This window comes from Oncorhynchus kisutch, linkage group LG5, assembly GCF_002021735.2.
Source record: "Oncorhynchus kisutch isolate 150728-3 linkage group LG5, Okis_V2, whole genome shotgun sequence".
In the NCBI taxonomy this organism is placed as follows: domain Eukaryota; kingdom Metazoa; phylum Chordata; class Actinopteri; order Salmoniformes; family Salmonidae; genus Oncorhynchus; species Oncorhynchus kisutch.
In genome coordinates, this window is record NC_034178.2 from 65,056,110 (window position 1) to 65,083,101 (window position 26,992).

The following is a 26,992-nucleotide window of genomic DNA, read 5'->3' on the forward strand; positions in this document are numbered from 1 at the left end:
AGTATTGACAGGTAGAGAAGTTAGTATAGACAGGTTGATAGGTTAATATTGAAAGGTAGAGAGGTTCTTATTGACAGGTAATGAGGTTAATATAGACAGGTAGAGAGGTTAGCATTGACAGGTAGAGAGGTTAATATTGAAAGGTAGAGAGGTTCTTATTGACAGGTAGAGAGGTTAGCATTGACAGGTAGAGAGGTTAATATTGAAAGGTAGAGAGGTTCTTATTGACAGGTAGAGAGGTTAATATGGAAAGGTAGAGAGGTTAATATTGACAGGTAGAGAGGTTAGTATAGACAGGTAGAGAGGTTAATATAGACAGGTTTAGAGGTTAGTATAGACAGGTAGAGAGGTTAGTATAGACAGGTAGAGAGGTTAATATGGAAAGGTAGAGAGGTTCTTATTGACAGGTAATGAGGTTAATATATTCAGGTTTAGAGGTTAGTATAGACAGGTAGAGAGGTTAATATGGAAAGGTAGAGAGGTTCTTATTGACAGGTAATGAGGTTAATATAGACAGGTTTAGAGGTTAGTATAAACAGGTAGAGAGGTAAAATATTGAAAGGTAGAGAGGTTAGTATTGACAGGTAGAGAGGTTAGTATTTAGTATTGACAGGTAGAGAGGTTAATATTGAAAGGTAGAGAGGTTCTTATTGACAGGTAATGAGGTTAGTATAGACAGGTAGAGAGGTTAGTATTTAGTATTTAGTATTGACAGGTAGAGAGGTTCATATAGCTTCTGCCTGGGCCTTTGAAGCCTAGCAGTGTTTGGCTGGTGGTGGACATGGCTGTACAGCTATTAGCCTGACAAGGATAGTGCATGAGTCTGTCCAACTGTCTGTAGCGGCAACAGATTAAACTCTGTACGTTATCCTCCATTATTCAGTTTAAGGTATTTATTCCAATACATTTCTATATTCATCGCATGAAGAGTAGCTAATAATATCGGCATATTAAGTGACAAATACATTGGGAGAATCTCTATAGACATAGAAATATATTAATATCAATATATCAATATCCTAATCCTTTGTCTGACTGTATTTTTTTCAAGTGCTCCAGACAACGTCTAGCTATAATTGTAAAGAGCCCGATGTGACCTTTGCTGAATACTGATGTGGATTCCACCGCTGCCACCAATTTTCCTCTTCTTCTCACTCTCTTGTAAGTGGCCTCCCATTTTTTAATAAAAATATATTTACACAATCTTCCGCGGCCTTCCTTTCAGATGGCGGATCTAACGGGATGATTGGCAATTTTTCCAGCTAACCGATAGAACACTGAGGCCGCTGCCAATCTCCTAGACTCCCAGTTGCCATGGCAACCATTCTGATTTAGTCTTATATACAGTATTATTATTATTCTCTCTTTGTTGTGCCATGGAGCTAGTGAAGCCACTGAGACTAGATTTACTGGCATGCGCAGCCTGTCCTTCACTGACATTGTGCCATTACTGTAAAAATGTAAAAGGAGGTGTTTTGCAATACTGATTTACATTGGAAAGGGATATTACACTTCATGGATATCCTACTGTTCCCTCAGCAGTAGACTGTAAAGCCATCATGTAAAGCCATCATTCGTCCTAAATGGCAATACATATCTTTACAAATGGACTACTTTTGACCGCAGGCCTATAGTGCACTACACATCCTTACATCGTGGACTACTTTTGACCACAGGCCTATAGTGCACTACACATCCTTACATCGTGGACTACTTTTGACCACAGGCCTATAGTACACTACACATCCTTACATCGTGGACTACTTTTGACCTATAGTGCACTACACATCCTTACATCGTGGACTACTTTTGGCCTATAGTGCACACTACATATCCTTACATAGTGCACTACATATCCTTACATAGTGCACTACATAGGGAATAGGGTGCCATTTGGAATGCAATCACCACCTTAGCTGTTGTGGCTGGGACCAATTTGATTTGAGTTAATAAACTGTCAGACTACCCACTGGTTCTGAGACTGCACACGTCTGTTGTATAAGCAAAGCAATTTTGTGAATGTCTTTGACCGTGAAGCACAGTATTGAATTGGAAGAAGACTAAATTACTGGTGAGGAAAGGAATAAAAGAGCCTTGTCCATCGAATGAGAACTCAGTCGATCGTTACTTTGTTTGACGCCACGTCAAATCTTGCCTATGATTTTAAGAGGATTATCCCATACAGTAAAAAGCTCTCAGTTTTGGTGATTTTGAATCAGCATTTTCACTGTTCGTTTTGGTAAACACACTGGTTTGTGGATTTGATCATAATCGTGAGACAGAGATGGTCACCTCGCTTCTGGTCCTTAGGAAACTATGCAGTTATTTCATTTTTTTTGTTTCTTACATTGTTAGCCTAGAACATCTCAAGTGTTATTACATACAGCCAGGAAGAACTATTAAATATAAAAGCGATGTCAACTTACCAACATTACGACCAGGAATACGTCTTTCCCGAAGCGGATGCTTTGTTCGGTCCTCCACCCTGGACATGGGATCTAATCCCAGAGGCCGACCCAAAACAACGCGGTCGCCGCAGGAGAGGCAGGCGGAGCAGTCTACTGGTCAGACTCTGAAGGCGAGCACACCATCCACCGCTTCCGAGCATATTACTAGCCAATGTCCAATCTCTAGATAACAAGGTCTACAAAATTAGAGCACGAGTTGCCTTCCAGAGAGACATCAGAGATTGTAACATGGCTCACTCGGGACATGTTGTCAGAGTCGGTACAGCCACCCGGTTTCTTCATGGATCGCACCGACAGAAACAAACATCTCTCTGGTAAGAAGGGCGGGGGTGTATGCCTCATGAGTAACGACTCATGGTGTAATCACAACAACATACAGGAACTCAAGTCCTTTTGTTCACCTGACCTAGAATTCCTTACAAATGCTGACCGCATTATCTTCCAAGAGCAGATACCTTGTCGGCCCTGAAAGAAGTTCACTGGCCTCTATGTAAACTGGAAACCATACATCCTGAGGCCGCATTTATTGTAGCTGGGGATTTTAACAAAGCTAACCTGAGAATGAGACTCCCTAAATTCTATCAGCATATCGAATGCGCTACACGAGCTGGTAGCATTCTGGTTCATACCTACTCTAACTTCCACAATGCATACAAAGCCCTCTCCTGCACTGCCTTAGAAAATCTGACCATGACTCCATTTTGTTGCTCCCAGCCTATAGACAGAAACTTAAACAGGAAACGCCCATGCTCAGGTCTATCCAACGTTAGTCTGACCAATCAGATTCCACGCTTCAAGATTGCTTCGATCACGTGGTCTGGGATATGTTCCAGATACTATACTCGATATCATCTACTGTATCTTGCCTATGCTGCTCTGTACCATCACTCATTCATATATCCTTATGTACATATTCTTTATCCCCTTACACTGTGTATAAGACAGTAGTTTTTTGAAATTGTTAGTTAGATTACTTGTTCGTTATTACTGCATTGTCGGAACTAGAAGCACAAGCATTTCGCTACACTCGCATTAACATCTGCTAACCATGTGTATGTGACAAATAAAATTTGATTTGATTTGATTTGATATAAGCGGACTCGGTGAGAGAGTTTATTGTCAAGTGCATCGGAGATCTCGTACCCACTGTGACTATTAAAACCTTTTCTAACCAGAAACCGTGGATTGATGACAGTATTCGTACAAAACTGAAAGCATGAACCACCACTTTTAATCATGGCAAGGCGACTGGAAACATGACCGAATACAAACAGTGCAGCTATTCCCTCCGCAAGGCAATCAAACAAGCGCAGCGTCAGTATAGAGACAAAGTAGAGTCGCAATTCAACAGCTCAAACACGAGAGGTATGTGGCAGCGACTACAGTCAATCACGGATACAAAAAGAAAAGCAGCCCCGTCGCGCACATCGACGTCTTGCTCCCAGACAAATTAAACAAATTCTTTGCTCGCTTTGAGGACAATACAGTGCCACTGACACGGCCCGCTACCAAAGCCTATGGGGTCTCCTTCTCCGTGGCAAACGTGAGTAAAACGTTTAAGCGTATTAACCCTCGCAAGGCTGCCAGCCCAGACGACATCCATAGTCGCGTCCTCAGGGCATGCGCAAACCAGCTGGCTGGTGTGTTTATGTACATATTCAGTCAATCCTTATCCCAGTCTGCTGTCCCCACATACTTCAAGATGGCCATCATTGTTCCAGTTCCCAAGAAAGCTAAGGTAACTGAACGAAATGACTATCGCCCCGTTGTACTCACTTCTGTGATCATGAAGTGCATTGAGAGACTAGTCAAGGATCATATCACCTCCACCCACATCGACGGGACAGTAGTGGAGAAAGTGTAAAGTTTTAAGTTCCTCGGCATACACATCACGGACAAACTGAAATGGTCCACCACACAGACAGCGTGGTGAAGAAGGTGCAAGAGCGCCTCTTCAACCTCAGGAGGCTGACATTTTTGGGGGCTTGACACCTAAAACACTCACAAACTTTTACAGATACACAATCGAGAGCATCCTGTCGGGCTGTATCACCGCCTGGAATGGCAACTACACGCCTGGTAACACAACGTCCTCAACCACAAGGCTCTCCAGAGGGTAGTGCGGTCTGCACAACGCATCCCGGGGGCAGGCTACCTGCCCTCCAGTACACCTACAGCACCTACAGCTTCTACCTCAAGACTCTCCAGAGGGTAGTGCGGTCTGCACAACGCATCCCGGGGGCAGGCTACCTGCCCTCCAGGACACCTACAGCACCTACAGCTTCTACCTCAAGGCTCTCCAGAGGGTAGTGCGGTCTGCACAACGCATCCCGGGGGCAGGCTACCTGCCCTCCAGGACACCTACAGCACCTACAGCTTCTACCTCAAGGCTCTCCAGGGCTCTCCAGAGGGTAGTGCGGTCTGCACAACGCATCCCGGGGAGGCTACCCTCCAGGACACCTACAGCTTCTACCTCAAGGCCATCAGACTGTTAAATAGCCATCACTAACATAGAGTGGCTGCTGTAAACATACAAACTCAAATCTCTGGCCTCTTTAATAAGTGGACTTAATAAAGGTATCACTAGTCACTTTAAATATCGCCACTTTATATAATGTTTACAAATCCTACATTTCTCATCTCATATGTACATATATACTGTATTCTATCCCATTTACTGTATCTTGCCTATACCGCACGGCTATCGCTCATACATATATTTATATTCTATTATTATTCATCCCCCATTTACTGTATCTTGCCTATACCGCACGGCTATCGCTCATACATATATTTATATTCTATTATTATTCATCCCCCATTTACTGTATCTTGCCTATACCGCACGGCTATCGCTCATACATATATTTATATTCTATTATTATTCATCCCTTTAGATTTACATTTATGTGTATAAGGTAGTTGTTGTGAATTTGTCAGAAATGGAATCCCAAGCATTTCGCTACACTTGCATTAACATCTGCTAACCATGTGTATGTGACTAATAAACTTAGATTTGATATAGTGTTGATGTGGACAGCAGTTCGCATCCCAGATTGGCTGCACGTCTCTTAGGAAAAAAGATTGCAGTTACAGTGCAGTGTAACTTGTACTGCAGTTACTGCGTCCAAAAAAACAGTAAACTGCAATTACTGCACTTTTGGGGGCGGGACCTTCATTACATATGTAGCTTGTCAATCATACTCAAATGATTTCAAGGCCACGTTAATTAAGATATTGACTCAGAGACAGACCAAGCCCCGCTCAGGTAATACTTCCCATCCAAGCGTTATCGTCGTACTGTTGTCTATATTGTACTTGTCAGTTGTAATCTTGTTCCCATTCTTTTGAACTCCTCTTTAAGATCTGCTGTTGTAAAGCTCAAAAGAAAAGCCCACTGTGGGCTGCTCACCCAGTGCTTTTAGTTCCAATGTAAATTCCATAAACTTGAATACCCCCTCGGTTTTTAAATCACATAGAAGGTTTGGGCTGTTGCTCGATAGCAACCAAAGCCCATGTATGGAAGTCAGTTTATAACATCCCATCATTGGTTACTCGGAGAGTTCCTATTGACATTGGCTGCGGCCTCAGGCCCAATGATGCTAACGGTGGAAAAGTCATTCCCATCTCCTGACCCCTCCTGTCTCAGCCTCCAGTATTTATGCTGCAGAGGTTTATGTGTCGGGGGGCTAGGGTCAGTTTGTTATATCTGGAGTACTTCTCCTGTCCTATTCGGTGTCCTGTGTGAATTTAAGTGTGCTCTCTCTAATTCTCTCCTTCTCTCTTTCTTTCTCTCTCTCGGAGGACCTGAGCCCTAGGACCATGCCCCAGGACTACCTGACATGATGACTCCTGACTGTCCCCAGTCCACCTGGCCGTGCTGCTGCTCCAGTTTCAACTGACCTGAGCCCTAGGACCATGCCCCAGGACTACCTGACATGATGACTCCTTGCTGTCCCCAGTCCATCTGACCGTGCTGCTGCTCCAGTTACAACTGTTCTGCCTTATTATTATTATACGACCATGCTGGTCATTTATGAACATTTGAACATCTTGGCCATGTTCTGTTATAATCTCCACCCGGCACAGCCAGAAGAGAACTGGCCACCCCACATAGCCTGGTTCCTCTCTAGGTTTCTTCCTAGGTTTTGGCCTTTCTAGGGAGTTTTTCCTAGCCACCGTGCTTCTACACCTGCATTGCTTGCTGTTTGGGGTTTTAGGCTGGGTTTCTGTACAGCACTTTGAGATATCAGCTGATGTACGAAGGGCTATATAAATAAATTTGATTTGATACTCCTTCTATTACTAATAGGGATAGACCAAATGGTGCAGTGCTATACAAGCAATATCAACCATCAGGTAGGGCCTGCAACCACCTATTGAACATAGCTTGTTTGAGTTGGAGACTCCATATTAGAGGTCGACCGATTAATCGGAATGGCCGATAAATTAGGGCCGATTTCTTTTTTTCCCTTTATTTAACTAGGCAAGTCAGTTAATTAAGAACACATTCTTATTTTCAATGACAGCCTAGGAACAGTGGGTTAACTGCCTTGTTCAGGGGCAGAACAACAGATTTTTACCTTGTCAGCTCAGGGATTCGATCTTGCAACCTTTCGGTTACTAGTCCAACCTTCTAATCACCTGCCTTACATTGCACTCCACAAGGAGCCTAAGTGGCAGGCTGACTACCTGTTACGCGAGGGCAGCAAGAAGCCAAGGTAAGTTGCTAGTAGCATTAAACTTGTCTTATAAAAACCAATCAATCTTAACATAATCACTAGCTAACTACTTCACCAAATGGGTGATGATTTAACATGCGCATTCGCGAAAAAAGCAGTGTCGTTGCACCAATGCACCAATTGCACCAATGTGTACCTAACTATAAACATCAATGCCTTTCTTTAAAATCAATACACAAGTATATATTTTGAATGCAAATCAATCAGGGTTTAGTCCTGGGCATAGTACAGTACTATTACAGTGCCCACTTTAGTTGTTAATGATCTTGTCAAAGGTTTAGACACTACAATGAAATGTTCTGCTTTGTTTGTGGACCTGTCAAAAGCTTTTGATACTGTTGATCATGTTGTTTTATTGAATAAGTTGTCCTCGATAGGCCTGAGCTCTGACTCCTACTTGGTTTCACGATTATCTTAGTGACAGAACTCGGGCCATCATGATTGATGGGGTTAAGTGTACATTTCTTGAAGTACATAAAGGTGTACCAGAGGGGTTGATTTTGGGACCTGTTCTGTTCACTATTTACAAAAACACCATTGGTAAATCTGTTAAGAATTGTAAACTTGATCTATATTCGGATGATAGTATTATGTCTGCTATTGCCCCGACTGTTGATCTGGCTGTGTCAAAACTACAGTCAGATTTTATAGCAATGCAGGAATCCCTTGCTGATTTAAAACACGTTGTTTTTAAACTCTAGTAAAAAGGTTTCAGATGAACTACATGTTCACTCATTAGATGGTTCTCCAATCGAACATGTTTCCTGCTGTCATGTGTACTACCGCTCCCCTGCTCAACGTCGCCGGTCTACTATCCACCAGTCCTGGCAATCATCATTACCTTGATTACTCTCCCTTTATGTAGCCCTCAGTTATCAGGCAGTATTGGTTTTGTTCATGTTCAGTACGCTTCTCCTGTTTTGTTTATCTGCCTTTTCTTATCATTAACCTCTATCGGTGTCCCTAAACCGGAACGGTTGTTGCTAACGTGCTCTAATGTGACTAGAATGTAAAAAAGTAACAGCAAACTTTCCAGGACATAGACATGTCTTATATGGGCAGAAAACTTAAATTATTGTTAATCAAACTGCTCTGTCCAATTTACAGTAGCTATTACAGTGTGAAAATACCCTGCAACTGTTTGAGGAGACTGCACAACAACAAAATGCTTTTATCACAGCAGGTTAATTACCTTCAGAGGTGAATGTATCAATGTAAACTCAGCAAAAAAAGAAACATCCTCTCACTGTCAACTGCGTTTATTTTCAGCAAACTTAACATGTGTAAATATTTGTATGAACATAACAGGATTCAACAACTGAGACAAACTGAACAAGTTCCACAGACATGCTACTAGCAGAAATTGAATAATGTGTCCCTGAACAAAGGAGGGTCAAAATCAAAAGTAACAGTATCTGGTGTGGCCACCAGCTGCATTAAGTACTGCAGTGCATCTCCTCCTCATAGACTGCACCAGATTTGCCAGTTCTTGCTATGAGATGTTACCCCACTCTTCCACCAAGGCACCTGCAAGTTCCCAGACATTTCTGGGGGGAATGGCCCTAGCACTCACCCTCCGATCCAACAGGTCCCAGACGTTCTCAATAGGATTGAGATCCGGGCTCTTTGCTGGCCATGGCAGTTCACTGAGATTCCTGTCTTGCAGGAAATCACACACAGAACGAGCAGTATGGCTGGTGGCATTGTCATGCTGGAGGGTCATGTCAGGATGAGCCTGCAGGAAGGGTTCCACATGAGGGAGGAGGATGTCTTCCCTGTAACACAGTGCATTGAGATTGCCTGCGATGATAACAAGCTCAGTCCGATGATGCTGTGACACACCGCCCCAGTTCATGACGGATGCTCCACCTCGATCCCGATCCCGCTGTAACGCTCATTCCTTCGATGATAAACGTGAATCCGACCATCACCCCTGGTGAGACAAAACCGTGACTCGTCAGCGAAGAGCCCTTTTTGCCAGTCCTGTCTGGTCCAGCGATGGTGGGTTTGTACCCATAGGCGACGTTGTTGCTGGTGATGTCTGGTAAGGACCTGCCTTACAACAGGCCTACAAACCCTCAGTTCAGCCTCTCTCAGCCTATTGAGGACAGTCTGAGCACTGATGGAGGGATTGTGTGTTCCTGGTGTAACTTAGGCAGTTGTTGCCATCCTGTACCTGTCCCGTAGGTGTGATGTTCGGATGTACCGGTCCTGTGCAGGTGTTGTGACACGTGGTCTGCCACTGTGAGGACGATCAGCTGTCCATCCTGTCTCCCTGTAGCACTATCTTAGGCGTCTCACAGTACAGACATGGCAATTTATTGCCCTGGCCACATCTGCAGTCCTCATGCCTTCTTGCAGCATGCCTAAAGCACGTTCATGCAGATGAGCAGGGACCCTGGGCATCTTTCCTTTGGTGTTTTTCAGAGTCAGTAGAAAGGACTCTTTAGTGTCCTTAGTTTTCATAATTCTTAATTGCCCACCGTCTGTAAGCTGTTAGTGTCTTATCGACCGTTCCACAAGTACATGTTCATTAATTGTTTATGGCTCATTGAACAAGCATGGGAAACAGTGTTTAAACCCTTTACAATGAAGATCTGTGAAGTTATTTGGATTTTTACAAATTATCTTTGAAAGACAGAATCCTGAAAAGGGGACGTTTCTTTTTTTGCTGTTTACTTACATTCAAAAATCTTGCTCTGATTTGTCATCCTGAGGCTCCCAGAGATAAAAGGTAGCATAGTTGTTTGATGAAATCCATTTTTATATTCAAATGTAGGAACTTGGTTCTACAGTTTGAAACCCTGCTGTCTCGTTGTCCTGTTGGAAGGTGAACCTTCATCCCAGTCTGAGGTCCTAAGTGCTTTGGAGCAGGTTTCCGTCAAGGAACTCTCTGTACTTTGCTCCGTTCATCTTGCCCCTCAATCCTGACTAATCTCCCAGTACCTGCCGCTGAAAAACATCCCCACAGCATGATGCTGCCACCACCATGCTTCACCATAGGCATTGTGCCAGGATTCCTCCAGACGTGACAGTTGGCATTCAGGCCAAAGTGTTAACTTTTGGTTTCATCAGACTAGAGAATCTTGTTTCTCATGGTCTGAGAGTCCTTTATGTGCCTTTTGCTGAGGAGTGGCTTCCTGTCTGGCCACTCTACCATAAAGACCTGTTTGGTGGAGTGCTGCAGAGAGGGTTCTCCTTCTGGAAGGTTCTCCCATCTCCACAGAGGAACTCTGGAGCTCTGTCAGAGCTCTTGGTCACCTCCTTGACCAAGGCCCTTCTCCCCCGGTTGCTCAGTTTGGCCAGGCGACCAGCTCTAGGAAGAGTCTTAGTGGTTCCAAGCTTCTTCCATTTAAGAATGATGGAGGCCACTGTGTTCTTGGGGACCTTGAATCCTCGGAGCTCTACGGACAATTCCTTTGGCCTTATGGTTTGATTTTTGCTCTGACATGCACTGTCAACTGTGGGACCTTATATAGACAGTGTGTGCCTTTCCAAATCATGTCCCATCAATTGAATTTACCACAGGCAGGCCCCAATAAAGTTGTAGAAACATCAAGAATGATCAATGGAAACAGGATGCGCCTGAAGTCAATTTCCAGTCTCATATCAAAGGGTCTGAATACTTCTGTTAAATAAGCCATTTCATTTTTTTGTGTTTTTTGCAAAACTGTTAGAACCGGTTTTCACGTTGTCATTATGGGGTATTGTGTATGGATTGATGAGGAAGTGGTTTTATTTAATGCGTTTTAGAATAAGGCTGTAACGTAACAAGATGTGGACGAAGTGAAGGGGTCTGAATATGTTCCGGATGCAATGTATGTATGTATGTATGTATATATATATATATATATATATGTGTGTATGTATATTTAGGTTTTATTAAACAGTGCGCATTTGAAGAGACCTAGTTCTCAATGTCTTCACTATTAAAATAAAGGTTAAATAAAATAATAAAATCTAAAGATCTACCAATAAAGAACAGTAAAAGTTAACAAAGTTTATTACACTTTTATATACAAACAACCCTGCAAGGCACACCTTTTGTTTAAATAAGAATATACAATACATTTGTATTCGTGAAAGCAAAAAAGTTTTAGTTTTGAAATATATGAATATAAGTTTGTTTAGCATTGTAGAGAGAAGGCCACGAATTGTGGATATCCCATTGACACAAAAGAAATGGGGTCAATTGAACACATTGTCATGTAAAATATAGATGCCATTTTTGTTCATTTTCAGTTGGTTTGCGATGATTTCTGTAAATGCACACACTAACAAAAAGACTAAAGCTGTATGAAAACCACACCATTACGCCACAACAAGCTGATATCTCTCAAATGCATCTGTGATTTTGGCTGTAGTCATTAAGACAAATTCAACTAGCTTTGTAAGGATGGTTTCAATATATCATCTCAGTACCTGCTGCATTTATTCTGAGAACTCATTGCTGTTTCAATATGAAACACTATCAATGTATTAATTGATAATGTTATACCCAGACCTAAATATATACATACAGTTCCTTCAGAAAGTACACACACCCCTTGACTTTTTCCACATTTTGTTGTGTTACAGCCTGAATTTAAAATGGATTAAATTGAGATTTTGTGTCACTGACCTACATACAATAGCCCATAATGTCAAAGTGGAATTGTTTTTAGAAATGTTCACAAATTTGTTGAAAATGAAAAGCTGAAATGTCTTGAGTCAATAAGTATTCAACCCCTTTGTTATGACAAGCCTAAATAAGTTCAGGAGTACAAATGTACTTAATTAACAGTCACATAATAAGTTGCATGGACTCACTCTGTGTGCAATAATAATGTTTAACATGATTTTTGAATGACGACCTCATCTCTGTACCCCACACATACAATGTATTATCTGTGAGGTCCCTCAGTCGAGCAGTGCATTTCAAAAACATATTCAACCACAAAGACCAGAGGTTTTCCAATGCTTCGCAAAGAAGGGCACCTATTGGTAGATGGGTAAAAATAAAAAAGCTGACATTTTACATCCCTTTGAGCATGGTGAAGTTATTAATTACACTTTGGATGGTGTATCAATACACCCAGTCACTACATAGATACAGGAGTCCTTCCTAACTCAAGTTACCGGAGAGGAAGGAAACCGCTCAGGGATTTCACCATGAGGCCAATGGTGACTTTAAAACTGTTACAGAGTTTAATGGCTGTGATAGGAGAAAACTGATGATGGATCAACAACATTATAGTTACTCCACAATACTAACCTAAATGACAGAGTGAAAAGAAGAAAGCCTGTAAAGAATAAAGATATTCCAAAACATGCATCCTGTTCGCAATAAGGCACTAAAGTAATACGGCAAAACACTTGGAAAATAAATGATTGTTATGTTCTATATACAAAGCGTTATGTTTGGGGCAGATACAACACCTCACTGAGTACCACTTTTCACATCTTCAAGCATGGTGGTGGCTGAATTATATTATGGGTATGCTTGTCCTCTGCAATGGAGCTACTAAGCACAGGCAAAATCCTAAAGGAAATCCTGGTTCAGTCTGCTTTCCAACAGACACGGGGAGACAAATTCATCTTTCAGCAGGACAACAACCTAAAAGGCCAAATATAAACTGGAGTTGCTTAACAAGACAACATGGAATGATCCTGAGTGGCCTGGTTAAAGTTAGGTCAAGACTTGAAAATGGCTGTCTAGCAGTGATCAACAACCAACTTGACAGAGCTTGTAGAATTTTACAAATAATGATGTGCAAATATTGTGCAATCCAGGTGTGCACAGCTCTTAGAGACTTTACCCGGAAAGACTCTAATCACTGACAAAGGTGATTCTAACATATCTCAGGGGTGTGAATACTTATGTAAATGAGATATTTCTGCATTTCAATACATTTGCAAACATTTCTAAAAACATGTTTTCACTTTGTCATTATGGGGTATTGTGTGTAGATGGGTGAAAAAAAGAATATTTAATCCGTTTTTAATGTAGGCTGTAACACAACACAATGTGGAACAAGTAAAAAAAAAAGTTGTACTTTATGAAGGCACTGTAGGTTTCTAGGTCCAAACACCTACAGCTATAAGGCTCATAATACCAACGTTAGAACTATTCCATCCGTCTTTCATCAAAATTAAAATGATCTAGAGGGTGAACTTTGTGTCAGAAGTTATAGTGTCGAAATATGTATATATTGTATCGATACAAAGGCATAGTACTCTTATGCATAAGGTCATTCAAGTTAGTTGGAGAGTGGGGTTTTTGTTTAGTAATTTCACTTAACTGTGGCAATAATCCATTTAGGGGTTAAGTTAAAAATCAGCTTTATGACATATAGTTTATCTTCATGTTGATATTGGCTATGGGAAACATTTATGAATTTACTAAAGAAATGCAGGGAGACTCAAAAGGCGTTTTGCTGCACTCAAAATGTCTCTGAATCAGCACTTGGAAAACATCCTTAATAGCAGACATAAGATAATGTTTCTCAAAATGGCGGCCAAAACAAAAAAGTAACGTACATTTAGGATGATAAAACACGAACCTCTCTGAATAATTCAATCAGTAAACAGTGCAGGTAACATTTGAAAAATCTGTAACAAATTTAGAAGCCGTCATGATTTTTGATGCTGTCTGTTGTAACCCCTTGGTGGCGGTTTAAAACAGAGCGGTGACATGTCCTCTGTAGTGATATCACATCCTCCTAATGTTAGAGTCATGGCTTCGTGTAAATACGCTTCGGTGGTTTGGTGGTTTTTCAGGGTGGGCAGAGGGGTTGCAGGTCAATCTGTTATCATGCTAACAGGCCTAGCCGCTTGACCTTAGCAGAGAGGAAGGAGTGGATAATGAACACCATGGTCTTGGGGCAGGAGTGGAGGTCCAGTTGCTGCAAGGGAGGAAGAGGAAAGGAGGAAGAGAGAGGGAGAGAGGAAGGGGGAGGCAGAGGCAGGGGGAAGGAGGAAGAGAGAGGGAGAGGAAGGGGGAGGCAGAGGCAAGAGAGAGAGATGTTAATTACCTTTGACGTTGTTATAGTTGAGTATGTTAGAATAGCAAACAATGACTACTCTGTTAAAACACAGAGAGAGAGAGAGAAAGAGTGAGTAGAAGCAAGAGAGAGAAAGAGAGAGAAAGAGAGAAAGAGTGAGATAGAGAGAGTAGAAGCAAGAGAGAGAGAGAGAGAAAGAGAGTAGAAGCAATATAAAGAAAGAGTAAACAAAAGAGAAAGGAGAAAGAGAGAGAGACAAACCAACCAACACCAAGCAAAACACTCAGTCAACAATCCAACTCACAATCTCCGCCTCTGGCCCTCCAAAGTCGAGGAAGATCATGTGTACACCGTCATCGGAGGACATGCGCAGACGCTCGAAGGGTTGCTGGAGGAGCACCGTTTTTCTGATGCCCATCTCCTCAGTGAACAGGCTAAAGCCCTCATCGATGTGCACTCCCAGGTTGCACTCCTTCCCGTTCCAGCTGCAGGCTGCCAGGGACCACAGATATAGGCATTAGGAAGGTTGGTCATTAAGGGCCGGTTTTTCCAGACATAGACTAGGCCTAGTGCTCGACCAAAAAGCATTCTCAATGCTCTTGCTCTTGCTTTTTAGTCCAGGATCAGGAAAACCAGGAAACTGCCCCTAAAGGTTCTGATTATAGGTTGATCTGTGTTTCTGTAACACTCCATTTACAAAACTGAATACTGAAGGTACAGTAGTTGATTGACTGATCTGTTCTGATCTGTTCTATCACAGTGAATATGAATGCAATGAATGGCTTTTTATTGTTTTTATGGTTTAACACACCCCAACGCCAGCAGAGGGCAGTACTACCCTATATAAAACAGCCAGCCTGCATACTTGCTGAAGGTCTTTGCTGCTGCTGTTTTGCAGCCATTCATGATGATTTATTGCAGTTGGAGCCGTAAAATGTAACTTTTCAAAAAAAAAAAAAAATTATTTAACAAGGCAAGTCAGTTAAGAACAAATTTTTATTTACAATGATGGCCTACCGGGGAACAGTGGGTTGCCTTGTTCAAGGGCAGAACGACAGATTTGTACCTGGTCAGCTCAGGGATTCGATCCAGCAACCGTTTGGTTACTGGCCCAACACTCTAACCACTAGGCTACCTGCCGCCCCAAAAAGTACCTGTGCTGCAGCAACGATTCATTGCTATAGTGACACACTCTTGTAGGTGACACCATGCACTAACTTGATTATCAATCAATTCACAATGTTTTTGAAAGTACAGGTTGACTTTTGAATGCCCTGTATGTAGTATTTGTAGCTGTTTGTTTTGATTAAGTGGGACCTGGCATATTATTTGACATTAGAGATGGGTTCAATTCCTTTTCAGGAAGGGAATTAACATTCATTGAATTAATGGAAAAGTCCAAATAGACCTAATGCAAGTCCTCCAGTCTCAGACCCCTCATCACGCGAACATGGTTCTGTATTGAAACCCTGTCAGAGACCTGAAGACTTGTGTTAGCTTCCCGAGCTCATGCATTAGCTCAGCGGGCTAACTTGGCAGAGTCTCCTCATTCCCCAACTGGAACCTTGTCTGAGATCTGAAGACTAGCATTAACTCCCCCAGTGGGCTAACTTAATCTGCTACTCCTGTATCTATACCTGTGGTGACCTCCTGGATGAGCTCGGCAGCGTTGTGGCAGCCGTCCACCAGCATGTGGGTCCAGGCTGAAAGCTCCTTGGCCGAGTCCACCCGGAACAAGTGGGTCTCCACGCCCTGCTTGGTGCCGGTGCGCAGCCCAAAGGAGAGCTCCGAGTCCAGCAGGGGAGAGCTTTTCCCCGGTCCTGAGTGGACCAGTCTGGAGGAGACAGGAAGGAATAGAGGGCAAAGGTGGTAAGAGGTTGGAAGAGAGAAGAGTGTGCAAAGAAGAATCTCAAATATTAAATATATTTTAACACTTTATTGGTTAAAACATGATCCCATATGTGTTATTTCATAGTTTTGATGTCTTCACTATTATTCTACAATGTAGAAAATAGTAAAAATATAGAAAAACCCTGGAATGAGAAGGTGTGTCTAAACCTTTGACTGGTGCTGTATATTTCCTGTGCTTTCTTATATCTCCTAGATAAAGGGCAAACACTGCAACACCTTGTTTCTTATTATTTATTTTTTGACTGTCTTTTTTTCATGTTATTCAATGCGTTTCTCTGGGCTAGTAAGTAAAGGCCAAATTCAATATTTTATACCTAAAGGGGTCCTAAAATTCTAAATCAAATAACTATATGATCCATAGTAAGACCATCTTAAAACAATTCCATATGTCAGCTAAGAACCCCACCTGCCCAATGGCTTAGACTTAAAGTTATAAAACCTTATAGGGTTAAACCTTTCTACGTGTCTTCTCGTTAATATTTGTATGATGCATCTGCAAGTTCTGACTGCATTATTTGCACTGGCAAATCAATGGGGCGGCAGGGTAGCCTAGTGATTAGTGCATTGTGCTAGTAACCCGGAAGGTTGCAAGTTCAAATCCCTGAGCTGACAAGGTACAAATCTGTCGTTCTGCCCCTGAACAGGCAGGTAACCCATTGTTCCGAGGCTGTCATTGAAAATAAGAATTTGTCCCATTGTTCCGAGGCTGTCATTGAAAATAAGAATTTGTTCCTGACTTGCCTAGTTAAATAAAGGTCAAATAAAAAAATAAAAATATAGCCATTTCCATTGGTCACCCCTTTAAGAGAGCATTAAAATATAGCCATTTCCATTGGTCACCCCTTTAAGAGAGCATTAAAATATAGCCATTTCCATTGGTCACCCCTTTAAGAGAGCATTAAAATATAGCCATTTCCATTGGTCACCTCTTTAAGAGAGCATTAAAATATAGCCATTTCCATTGGTCACCCCTTTAAGAGAGCATTAAAATATAGCCATTTCCATTGGTCACCCCTTTAAGAGAGCATTAAAATATAGCCATTTCCATTGGCCACCTCTTTAAGAGAGCATTAAAATATAGCCATTTCCATTGGTCACCTCTTTAAGAGAGCATTAAAACAGTGTTCACATTGGAAGTGATTTGAATCTGTTCTTTTTCCTGCAGTCTGAACAGCCAAATCTATGGAATCTGATATTTGAAGCCACATTTCAAACCATCTTCGTAGGTGGTTTGAAGTTAGAAACAAATCTGATTACTGGCCGTGTGACTTGTGTCTGAACAGTCATATCTGATTTATTTGCCCTCAAGTGGTATTTAGACTGATATTTGACATACAGTATCTTGTTGCTTGCTAGCTACTCTGCTGACAGTTTTACAGGAACATGATTAGCTTGTTAATTGTTAACAAACAAATTAGTGAATGTGCTAGAAATCTGAACAGCTACCTAGCTAGCTAGTTGCCTGCCTTGGCCAAAATGACTTGTTTTGAAAGTTGAATCATCTTTATCCTTTGAGGCTTTAAAAGTTTTCCTACACTATGATTTTGAACAGAAACTGGGAAACATCCATGACAGGCGTTGTTAGCATGCTACATAACTTCTGAGTGATAGGAAGCAGGAGCACCACCACCAATCAGCCTACACCACTGCAACACACCCGTTGTTACTATGACAACTAGCATAGCTATGTCAGCAAATGACTTGCTGTTTGGACAGTCAGTATTCCAAAACGGATTGGAAAAACAAAAGTGATTTGAGCATTAAGGCCTGCAGTGTGAACAAGGCTTAAGAGCCTTACGAAAAGGCTGCTTTTGGGGGACTGGGGGTGAGGCATTTAGTAGCCTAGAAATAGATAATATTAGATATACTGCTCATTTTCATAGACTAAACTCAGCCATCAATGGAGACAGTTTTGTGAAAATGGCTATTTGACTAAATGCTTTTGAAAGATATTCAACCGTGTGGTCTAAGTGCAGTGCATCGTTTTTATTGTGTCGATCCTACCTAGTTGTGATGAGCGGGTGGCTCTTGGCTGGGCTGTTGATGCCGTCTTTACTGTCAGGAAGGGTGGGGTACAGCAGCAGGTCTCTCTCAGTCAGCAGAGCCAGCACCGGTCTCTCTGGACCCTGGGTCGCCTTGAGGGAGAGGCGGACAAACAGACAACACACACACACACTTTTCATTACTCATATCACAACATATGTACACATCCCTATGAATGTAATGCACACACTGTCACATATTTAAATACCTCCTTGACAAAAGGTTAACATCAAATATTAACATCAAATATTAATTTCAATTCCATAGTGAAGTACAAGCGGGGAAAATGTGTAACATAATTTCTCCTGAAGCATACCAATGGGTGTCTTGTTAGTGACTATTTGATCAGTAGGTTCACATTTGTCTCTTTTCATTCCAAAGAATGTCTATTTGTCAGAATTCACAGTGGGCAAGGACAATTAAAAACATTCAATGTCTTGTAGGTCTATAATGATCCTGTTCCATCCATCAAAGGGTTTTAGACATTGTTGTCTTTGTTGTTGGGTTTTCAACAATATGCGTTGTACAGTTGAAGTCGGAAGTTTACATACACTTAGGTTGGAGTCATTAAAACTTGTTTTTTAACCACTCCATACATTTCTTGTTAACAAACTATATTTTTGGCAATTTACTTTAGGACATTAACTTTGTGAATGACACAAGTCATTTTTCAACAATTGTTTACAGACAGATTATTTCACTTATAATTCACTGTATCACAATTCCAGTTTTGTCAGAAGTTTACATACACTAAGTTGACTGTGCCTTTAAACAGCTTGGAAGTCATGGCTTTAGAAGCTTCTGATAGGCTAATTGACATCATTTGAGTCAATTTGAGGTGTACCTGTAGATGCATTTCAAGGCCTACCTTCAAACTCAGTGCCTCTTTGCTTGACATCATGGGAAAATCAAAAGAAATCAGCCAAGACAGAAAATTGTAGACCTCCACAAGTCTGGTTCATCCTTGGGAGCAATATCCAAATGCCTGAAGGTACCACGCTCATCTGTACAAACAATAGTATGCAAGTATAAACACCATGGGACCACGCAGCCGTCATACCGCTCAGGAAGCAGACGCGTTCTGTCTCCAAGAGATGAACATACTTTGGTGCCCAAAAAGTGCAAATCAATCCCAGAACAACAAAGGACCTTGTGAAGATGCTGGAGGAAACAGGTACAAAAGTATCTATATCCACAGTAAAACAAGTCAGACTACGGTTTGCAACTGCACATGGGGACAATGATCATACTTTTTGGAGAAATGTCCTCTGGTCTGATGAAACAAAAATATAACTGTTTGGCCATAATGACCATTGTTATGTTTGGAGGAAAACAGGGGTGGCTTGCAAGCCGAAGAACACCATACCAACCGTGAAGCACGAGGGTGGCAGCATCATGTTGTGGGGGTGCTTTGCTGCAGAAGGGACTGGTGCACTTCACAAAATAGATGGCATCATGAGGGGGGGAAATTATGTGGATATATTGAAGCAACATCTCAAGAATATTGCTCAAGAAAGTTGAAGTTTGGTCGCAAATGGGTCTTCCAAATGGACAATGGCCCCAAGCATACTTCCAAAGTGGTGGCAAAATGGCTTCAGGACAACAAAGTCAAGGTATTGGAGTGGCCATCACAAAGCCCTAACCTCAATCCCATAGAAAATTTGTGGGCAGAACTGAAAAAGTGTGTGCGAGCAAGGAGGCCAGAAGGAATGGCCCAAAATTCACCCAACATATTGTGGGAAGCTTGTGGAAGGCTAAAATAAATGTTTGACCCAAGTTAAACAACTCAAAGGCAATGCTACCAAATACTGATTGAGTGTATGTAAACTTCTGACCCACTTCAACTGTATATGTTTCATTCTTTCCCCTTTTCAAGGCACATACGACTTTCTAATTGGCAGCTCCTCAGCACAAGGCTAGCGCAAAAAATCTTCTCAGAAAGTCACTTAACAGACTAAACAGACACTAGACTAGTCGCTAATGCACTTAAACAGAGCACAGTGTTTGAGTCAGACATTCTTTTGAGTCAGACATTGCTAATCTAGCCTTCGCATCACTAAAATGCCAGGATATAAACCAGATTACATTTTCAGTCACAACAACTGATGTTACAGACAATGTTTATTGGAACGCACTCAGGAGACACATTAGCTGACTAGACAATAGAGAGGCCTGTCTTAGTTCGGTTTTTACCATTTGTCAAAACTAACAAGTAAAGAAATAATTGCGCCAAGACCTGGGATCAAATACTATTTAAAATAATTTAAAATACTTTATCAGTGCTTGATTGAGCTTGTCTGTTGCGAAAAGTCCAGAAAATACAAAGACCCGCCCACCTGGGACTCCAGGAAGTCTAAAGCAAATGTTCAAAGTTATTATTTGCACCCAGGGCAGGCTGCCATAAATAGAAATACAGAAAGCCTAACACAAACTCACATTTGACCTTTGACTCTTTGTACCTGCTCAGTGATCCATCCCATGTGTTTGACCTCCAGGCCCGCCTGCATGGCCCTCAGCTCATCCCTGACTCGGGGCACCAGGGCCGAAACCCCGGCTTGGATGGCGTTATACCAGGACTGGGCCATGGCAGGGTCCTTGGCCCTCAAGAACACCGAGCTCTTTCTGCTGGACGAGATCACCTCAAAGTACCTGTGTGGAGGGGAGAGAGGGAGTGGGAAAGGGGGAGAGAGAGGGGACAGAAAGAGAGAGAGGGGGGGGTGAAGTGAGATACATGGAGAAAGAAAAGAGGTAAGGAGAGAAAGGGGAGAGACGCACACAAGAAAACAGTGTTAGCTGTGGTCAGGTCCCTGGAGAATGCACTAAAATCCATTTATGACCCTTGAAGTTGAGGAGGGTCAATTAGCTTGCCTCCTGTGACAAATACATTTACATCCTATTAAAACTCTCCTCTCCTTTACCTCTGGACAAAGCTGGAGTAAACCAGTTGGTTATGACATGGATTTTGACAATGTAAGCGCAGCCTATCCAGCTGCGATGCTTCTGTTGTTATTGAGGATGTATGTAAAAACCCTGCATGTCGGCTATATGCCCATCATGCAACGAGAGATGAGATAATCCAGTGACTCTCATATTACAAACATTTAAGTTATTTTCCTGTAACAATTTTTCTTCTCCGTTTTATTTGATTAATAAACTACCCTTACCCTACTATAATGAAGGCTGGTTCAACAGCAATGTGTTGGGTGTCTTCTTTATCCTTGCCATGCATTAACCAAGAAGCCTGTCCATAGAAGGTTTCTAAATGATCTACTCGTGAAGCTTTTTCTGTTTTTGCATTATTCACAATTCACATAGGCCTACCTGCAGTGCATTACTACATTATTCACAATTCACATAGGCCTACCTGCAGTGCATTACTACATTATTCACAATTCACATAGGCCTATTCTGCAGTGCATTACTACATTATTCACATAGGCCTACCTACAGTGCATTACTACATTATTCACAATTCACATAGGCCTACCTGCAGTGCATTACTACATTATTCACAATTCACATAGGCCTACCTGCAGTGCATTACTACATTATTCACAATTCACATAGGCCTACCTGCAGTGCATTACTACATTATTCACAATTCACATAGGCCTATTCTGCAGTGCATTACTACATTTTATTTATTTTATTTATTTTACCTTTCTTTAACCAGGTAGGCAAGTTGAGAACAAGTTCTCATTTACAATTGCGACCTGGCCAAGATAAAGCAAAGCAGTTCGACAGATAAAACGACACAGAGTTACACATGGAGTAAAAACAAACATACAGTCAATAATGCAGTATAAACAAGTCTATATACAATGTAAGCAAATGAGGTGAGAAGGGAGGTAAAGGCAAAAAAGGCCATGATGGCAAAGTAAATACAATATAGCAAGTAAAATACTGGAATGGTAGTTTTGCAATGGAAGAATGTGCAAAGTAGAAATAAAAAAATAATGGGGTGCAAAGGAGCAAAATAAATAAATAAATTAAAATTAAATACAGTTGGGAAAGAGGTAGTTGTTTGGGCTAAATTATAGGTGGGCTATGTACAGGTGCAGTAATCTGTGAGCTGCTCTGACAGTTGGTGCTTAAAGCTAGTGAGGGAGATAAGTGTTTCCAGTTTCAGAGATTTTTGTAGTTCGTTCCAGTCATTGGCAGCAGAGAACTGGAAGGAGAGGCGGCCAAAGAAAGAATTGGTTTTGGGGGTGACTAGAGAGATATACCTGCTGGAGCGTGTGCTACAGGTGGGAGATGCTATGGTGACCAGCGAGCTGAGATAAGGGGGGACTTTACCTAGCAGGGTCTTGTAGATGACATGGAGCCAGTGGGTTTGGCGACGAGTATGAAGCGAGGGCCAGCCAACGAGAGCGTACAGGTCGCAATGGTGGGTAGTATATGGGGCTTTGGTGATAAAACGGATTGCACTGTGATAGACTGCATCCAATTTGTTGAGTAGGGTATTGGAGGCTATTTTGTAAATGACATCGCCAAATTCGAGGATTGGTAGGATGGTCAGTTTTACAAGGGTATGTTTGGCAGCATGAGTGAAGGATGCTTTGTTGCGAAATAGGAAGCCAATTCTAGATTTAACTTTGGATTGGAGATGTTTGATATGGGTCTGGAAGGAGAGTTTACAGTCTAACCAGACACCTAAGTATTTGTAGTTGTCCACGTATTCTAAGTCAGAGCCGTCCAGAGTAGTGATGTTGGACAGGCGGGTAGGTGCAGGTAGCGATCGGTTGAAGAGCATGCATTTAGTTTTACTTGTATTTAAGAGCAATTGGAGGCCACGGAAGGAGAGTTGTATGGCATTGAAGCTTGCCTGGAGGGTTGTTAACACAGTGTCCAAAGAAGGGCCGGAAGTATACAGAATGGTGTCGTCTGCGTAGAGGTGGATCAGGGACTCACCAGCAGCAAGAGCGACCTCATTGATGTATACAGAGAAGAGAGTCGGTCCAAGAATTGAACCCTGTGGCACCCCCATAGAGACTGCCAGAGGTCCGGACAGCAGACCCTCCGATTTGACACACTGAACTCTATCAGAGAAGTAGTTGGTGAACCAGGCGAGGCAATCATTTGAGAAACCAAGGCTGTCGAGTCTGCCGATGAGGATATGGTGATTGACAGACAGAGTATTCACATAGGCCTATCTACAGTGCATTACTACATTATTCACAATTCACATAGGCCTACCTGCAGTGCATTACTACATTATTCACAATTCACATAGGCCTACCTGCAGTGCATTACTACATTTGGCTTCTATCCCTCTCCATTTCCAAAAGAGTGCCAAAGACACACTCCTCCAAACATAGGCTTTTCAAAATGTTCAGTCCTATAATGCCATATTATAGGCCTAGGCTATATCTTGCTTGTTGAGAACGTGCACACATATGATAAAAAAATACTACGCTCCTGTAAATTGTATTTGAGGAGAACTGCGATTACTTAAAGACCTATACTTACATAAGGCAATTACAGAAAACTCTGGATTTAAAAACAAATGTTGCTATCACTTATTACTCTTACCTATGATATTTAATAAACTGTTGTATGAATCCACAATGGACTAGGACGAGGATATTCCGTGCTCCCAGACAAAATGGAATTGATGACAACGCAAAGACCGTCAATTATAGGGCTGGGAATTGCCAGGGACCTCGCGATATGATATCACAATACTTTGGTGCCAATACGATATGTATTAAATTGCCATTTTAATCATTTACCAGACGCTCTTATCCAGAGCGACTTACAGAAGCAATGAGGGTTAAGTGCCTTGCTCAAGGGCACATCAACAGATTTTTGGGGAGGAGCTAGGAACACAAGCATTTCACTACACTGGCAATAACATCTGCTATATATGGGTACGCAACCAATAAAATTTGATTAGATTTTGATTCGAACCAGCGACATTTCGGTTACTGGCCCAACGCTCTTAAATGATACAACATGTATTGCAAGTACAGCCAACTAGCGCAAAAATAATATTGTTATATTGTCAAACCGATACGATATATTAGTCCAAAATAATATCTCGATATGTAACTGTATCAATTTTTGCCCCCATCACTAGTCAATAACCAACAGAACTTGAGACGAACGCATGCAGTATCACTCCTACAACTTGCCTACTCATCAAAACCCAGTCATTTTGCGCCAGCGATTGCGCTCATAATAACGGCTGTGAAAATAGCAAAAATATTTCTGACACAACCCCAGACCTAAAGCACTACAGCCAGTGCTTAGGTTTACCATTGTGTTGGGTCTGTTCACATAGAGCGCTATTAAAGCTCATTGTGGAGCGTACAAGGTAACCCAATACCAGTGTGCTGTAGATTCTCATTGAAATCTTTCAATGTTTTCACCTGGAACAATCCATAAGGGGGGAGATATGAAGAGAGATGAAGCAGGACCCATACACACTATTGCTCCTGTCGTGTCTTTGGCTCTGCCGGATTAAGTGACATGGTATTCTATAAAATAATTGATCCGTAATTAATATTACCTGATTGAGCTAATCATGTAAATGTAATTAACTAGAGAGTCGGGGCACCAGGAAATAATATTTATAGAGCTGTTATCTTCCGAATAGACTATTAAAGACCTAGTAATATTTTACATCAATAGCAGTCAATATTAATCGTCATCTTAATTCAGTCTCATCTGAAAGTTGTAAATTCTTGCTTATCTGCACGAACCCTGGCTAACAGGTTGAATCAGCAATACAAAATTGGGTTTAATTATTTATTTACTAAATACCAAACTAATCACACAGAATTACACATAATTAAATCATAACTTAATTACAAATTACGTCATAAAGGAAAACATCCCTATCGGGCGGAACAGATACGACAGCTGGTTACACAGAAGAAAGGGGCTGGGTTTGAGTGAAAGAGCGGGAAGACTGAGGAACAAAGGGCGAAGCTGTGCTATCATAAATACAGAATCTTATGCATTCTAAATTACCGCCCATTTGGAAAAGGAAAATGCAATAAATATTTACTCTGAGCTGCGCTTCGGTAGGTTGGTGGTAGATGGAAGCCGTGTTGCCCAACCGAGTCCTTTGAAGAATGTCTCTGCTGGTAAATTGGATACGTTGTAGTAATGTCGTTGTCTGATAGACGGGATACTCTGTCTGTTCCTTCCTAACCTTCGTTTGCAGCTGCTGTTGCTAGCTAAACGGCTAGGAGGTATCACTTCTGTAGTGAATAAGAGTTCAAAGTTCATACCATTCGCAACCAAAGCTCACGCTGATGTTGGCTTCGTTCTGTAGTTATTATCTGAACCCTTCTGACATCGGACCGTCGTCCTCACATCCTTGGAACAGGAGGTTATATTGTCGTCAATGCTTTATATAGGAAGGGAGAGGAGGGCGTGTTTGAAAAGTTTTATAGCCCATGTCCCTTCACAGGGGCGGGCCACTGATTGAGCAGAGCCCTACCTTATGAAAACCCAAATCTCACATTTTAGAAGCTTAAAATCACATTTCATCCCATCACAAATAATTTCATATTCAAACATTTAAATTGAACAACAATTCCATGTGAATACGATAACTCTGATGTGTAGACTTTCCACTGTAGAGTTTATGTCATCTTATCATTGATGAGAATGTCTCAGGTGACAACCAAACTGACATCATATTCATTAAGTACCACCACATATGTTCAATTGGTCGGATTAGCAGAATATAGTTAATTTCCCCCCCACCTTCTGATGTTCCCAGAATCTCTATGTTAACCAAGGGTTTTGCAAATGTAACATCAGTAGGGTAGAGAGAAGAAAAAGGGGGAAGAGGTATTTATGACTGTCATAAACCTATCCCCAGGCCAACGTCATGACACTCCACTACACGGCCTTATTTAGGATTAGCATAACAACGTTTGGATCCAAGAGAGGACTTTGTCTGGCCATAGGCTACGAAAAGTTTAACCAGAGGAGACAGCTGGAGCTCAAAGAGCCTCAGAGTAGGAGTGCTGATTTAGGATCAGTTTTGTATTTTAGATCATGTTGATTAAGATTACATGGACAGACCATAGATCAGTTCTCCTACTTGAAGATGCTTTGTGGATACAGGACCAGGCCTAAGCTTTGTGGGTACAGGTCCAGACCTTTTGTGGGTACAGGCCCAGACCTTTTGTGGGTACAGGCCCAGACCTTTTGTGGGTACAGGCCCAGACTTTTTGTGGGTACAGGCCCAGACTTTTTGTGGGTACAGGCCCAGACCTTTTGTGGGTACAGGCCCAGACCTTTTGTGGGTACAGGCCCAGACTTTTTGTGGGTACAGGCCCAGACTTTTTGTGGGGACAGGCCCAGACTTTTTGTGGGTACAGGCCCAGACCTTTTGTGGGTACAGGCTCAGACCTTTTGTGGGTACAGGCCCAGACCTTTTGTGGGTACAGGCCCAGACTTTTTGTGGGTACAGGCCCAGACCTTTTGTGGGTACAGGCCCAGACTTTTTGTGGGTACAGGCCCAGACTTTTTGTGGGTACAGGCCCAGACCTTTTGTGGGTACAGGCCCAGACCTTTTGTGGGTACAGGCCCAGACCTTTTGTGGGTACAGGCCCAAACCTTTTGTGGGTAAAGGCCCAAACCTTTTGTGGGTACAGGCCCAAACCTTTTGTGGGTACAGGCCCAAACCTTTTGTGGGTACAGGCCCAAACCTTTTGTGGGTACAGGCCCAAACCTTTTGTGGGTACAGGCCCAAACCTTTTGTGGGTACAGGCCCAAACCTTACTGAATTCAAGATACAAGCTATCGTACCCAGTTTCTCCCTCTCTCCGTCCGTCTCCCTCTCTCTGTCTCTCCGTCCGTCTCCCGCTCTCTCTCTCTTTTT

At 42.1% G+C, this 26,992-nt stretch overlaps 1 protein-coding gene across 1 annotated transcript in view; it reads right to left on the reverse strand.

Annotated features, from left to right (window-relative positions):
• Positions 1-11,195: 11,195 nt before the first annotated feature.
• LOC109891419 (alpha-1-syntrophin) overlaps positions 11,196-26,992 on the reverse strand; it is a 69,088-nt gene continuing 53,291 nt past the window's right edge. The window contains exons 4-8 of the mRNA XM_020483945.2: positions 20,607-20,796; positions 18,109-18,239; positions 15,831-16,027; positions 14,498-14,685; positions 11,196-14,094 (exon numbers count right to left, since the gene is read on the reverse strand). Of these exons, the coding sequence (XP_020339534.1) occupies positions 14,002-14,094; positions 14,498-14,685; positions 15,831-16,027; positions 18,109-18,239; positions 20,607-20,796 (799 nt within the window). The 3' untranslated portion in view covers positions 11,196-14,001. The remainder of the gene's footprint in view (positions 14,095-14,497; positions 14,686-15,830; positions 16,028-18,108; positions 18,240-20,606; positions 20,797-26,992) is intronic.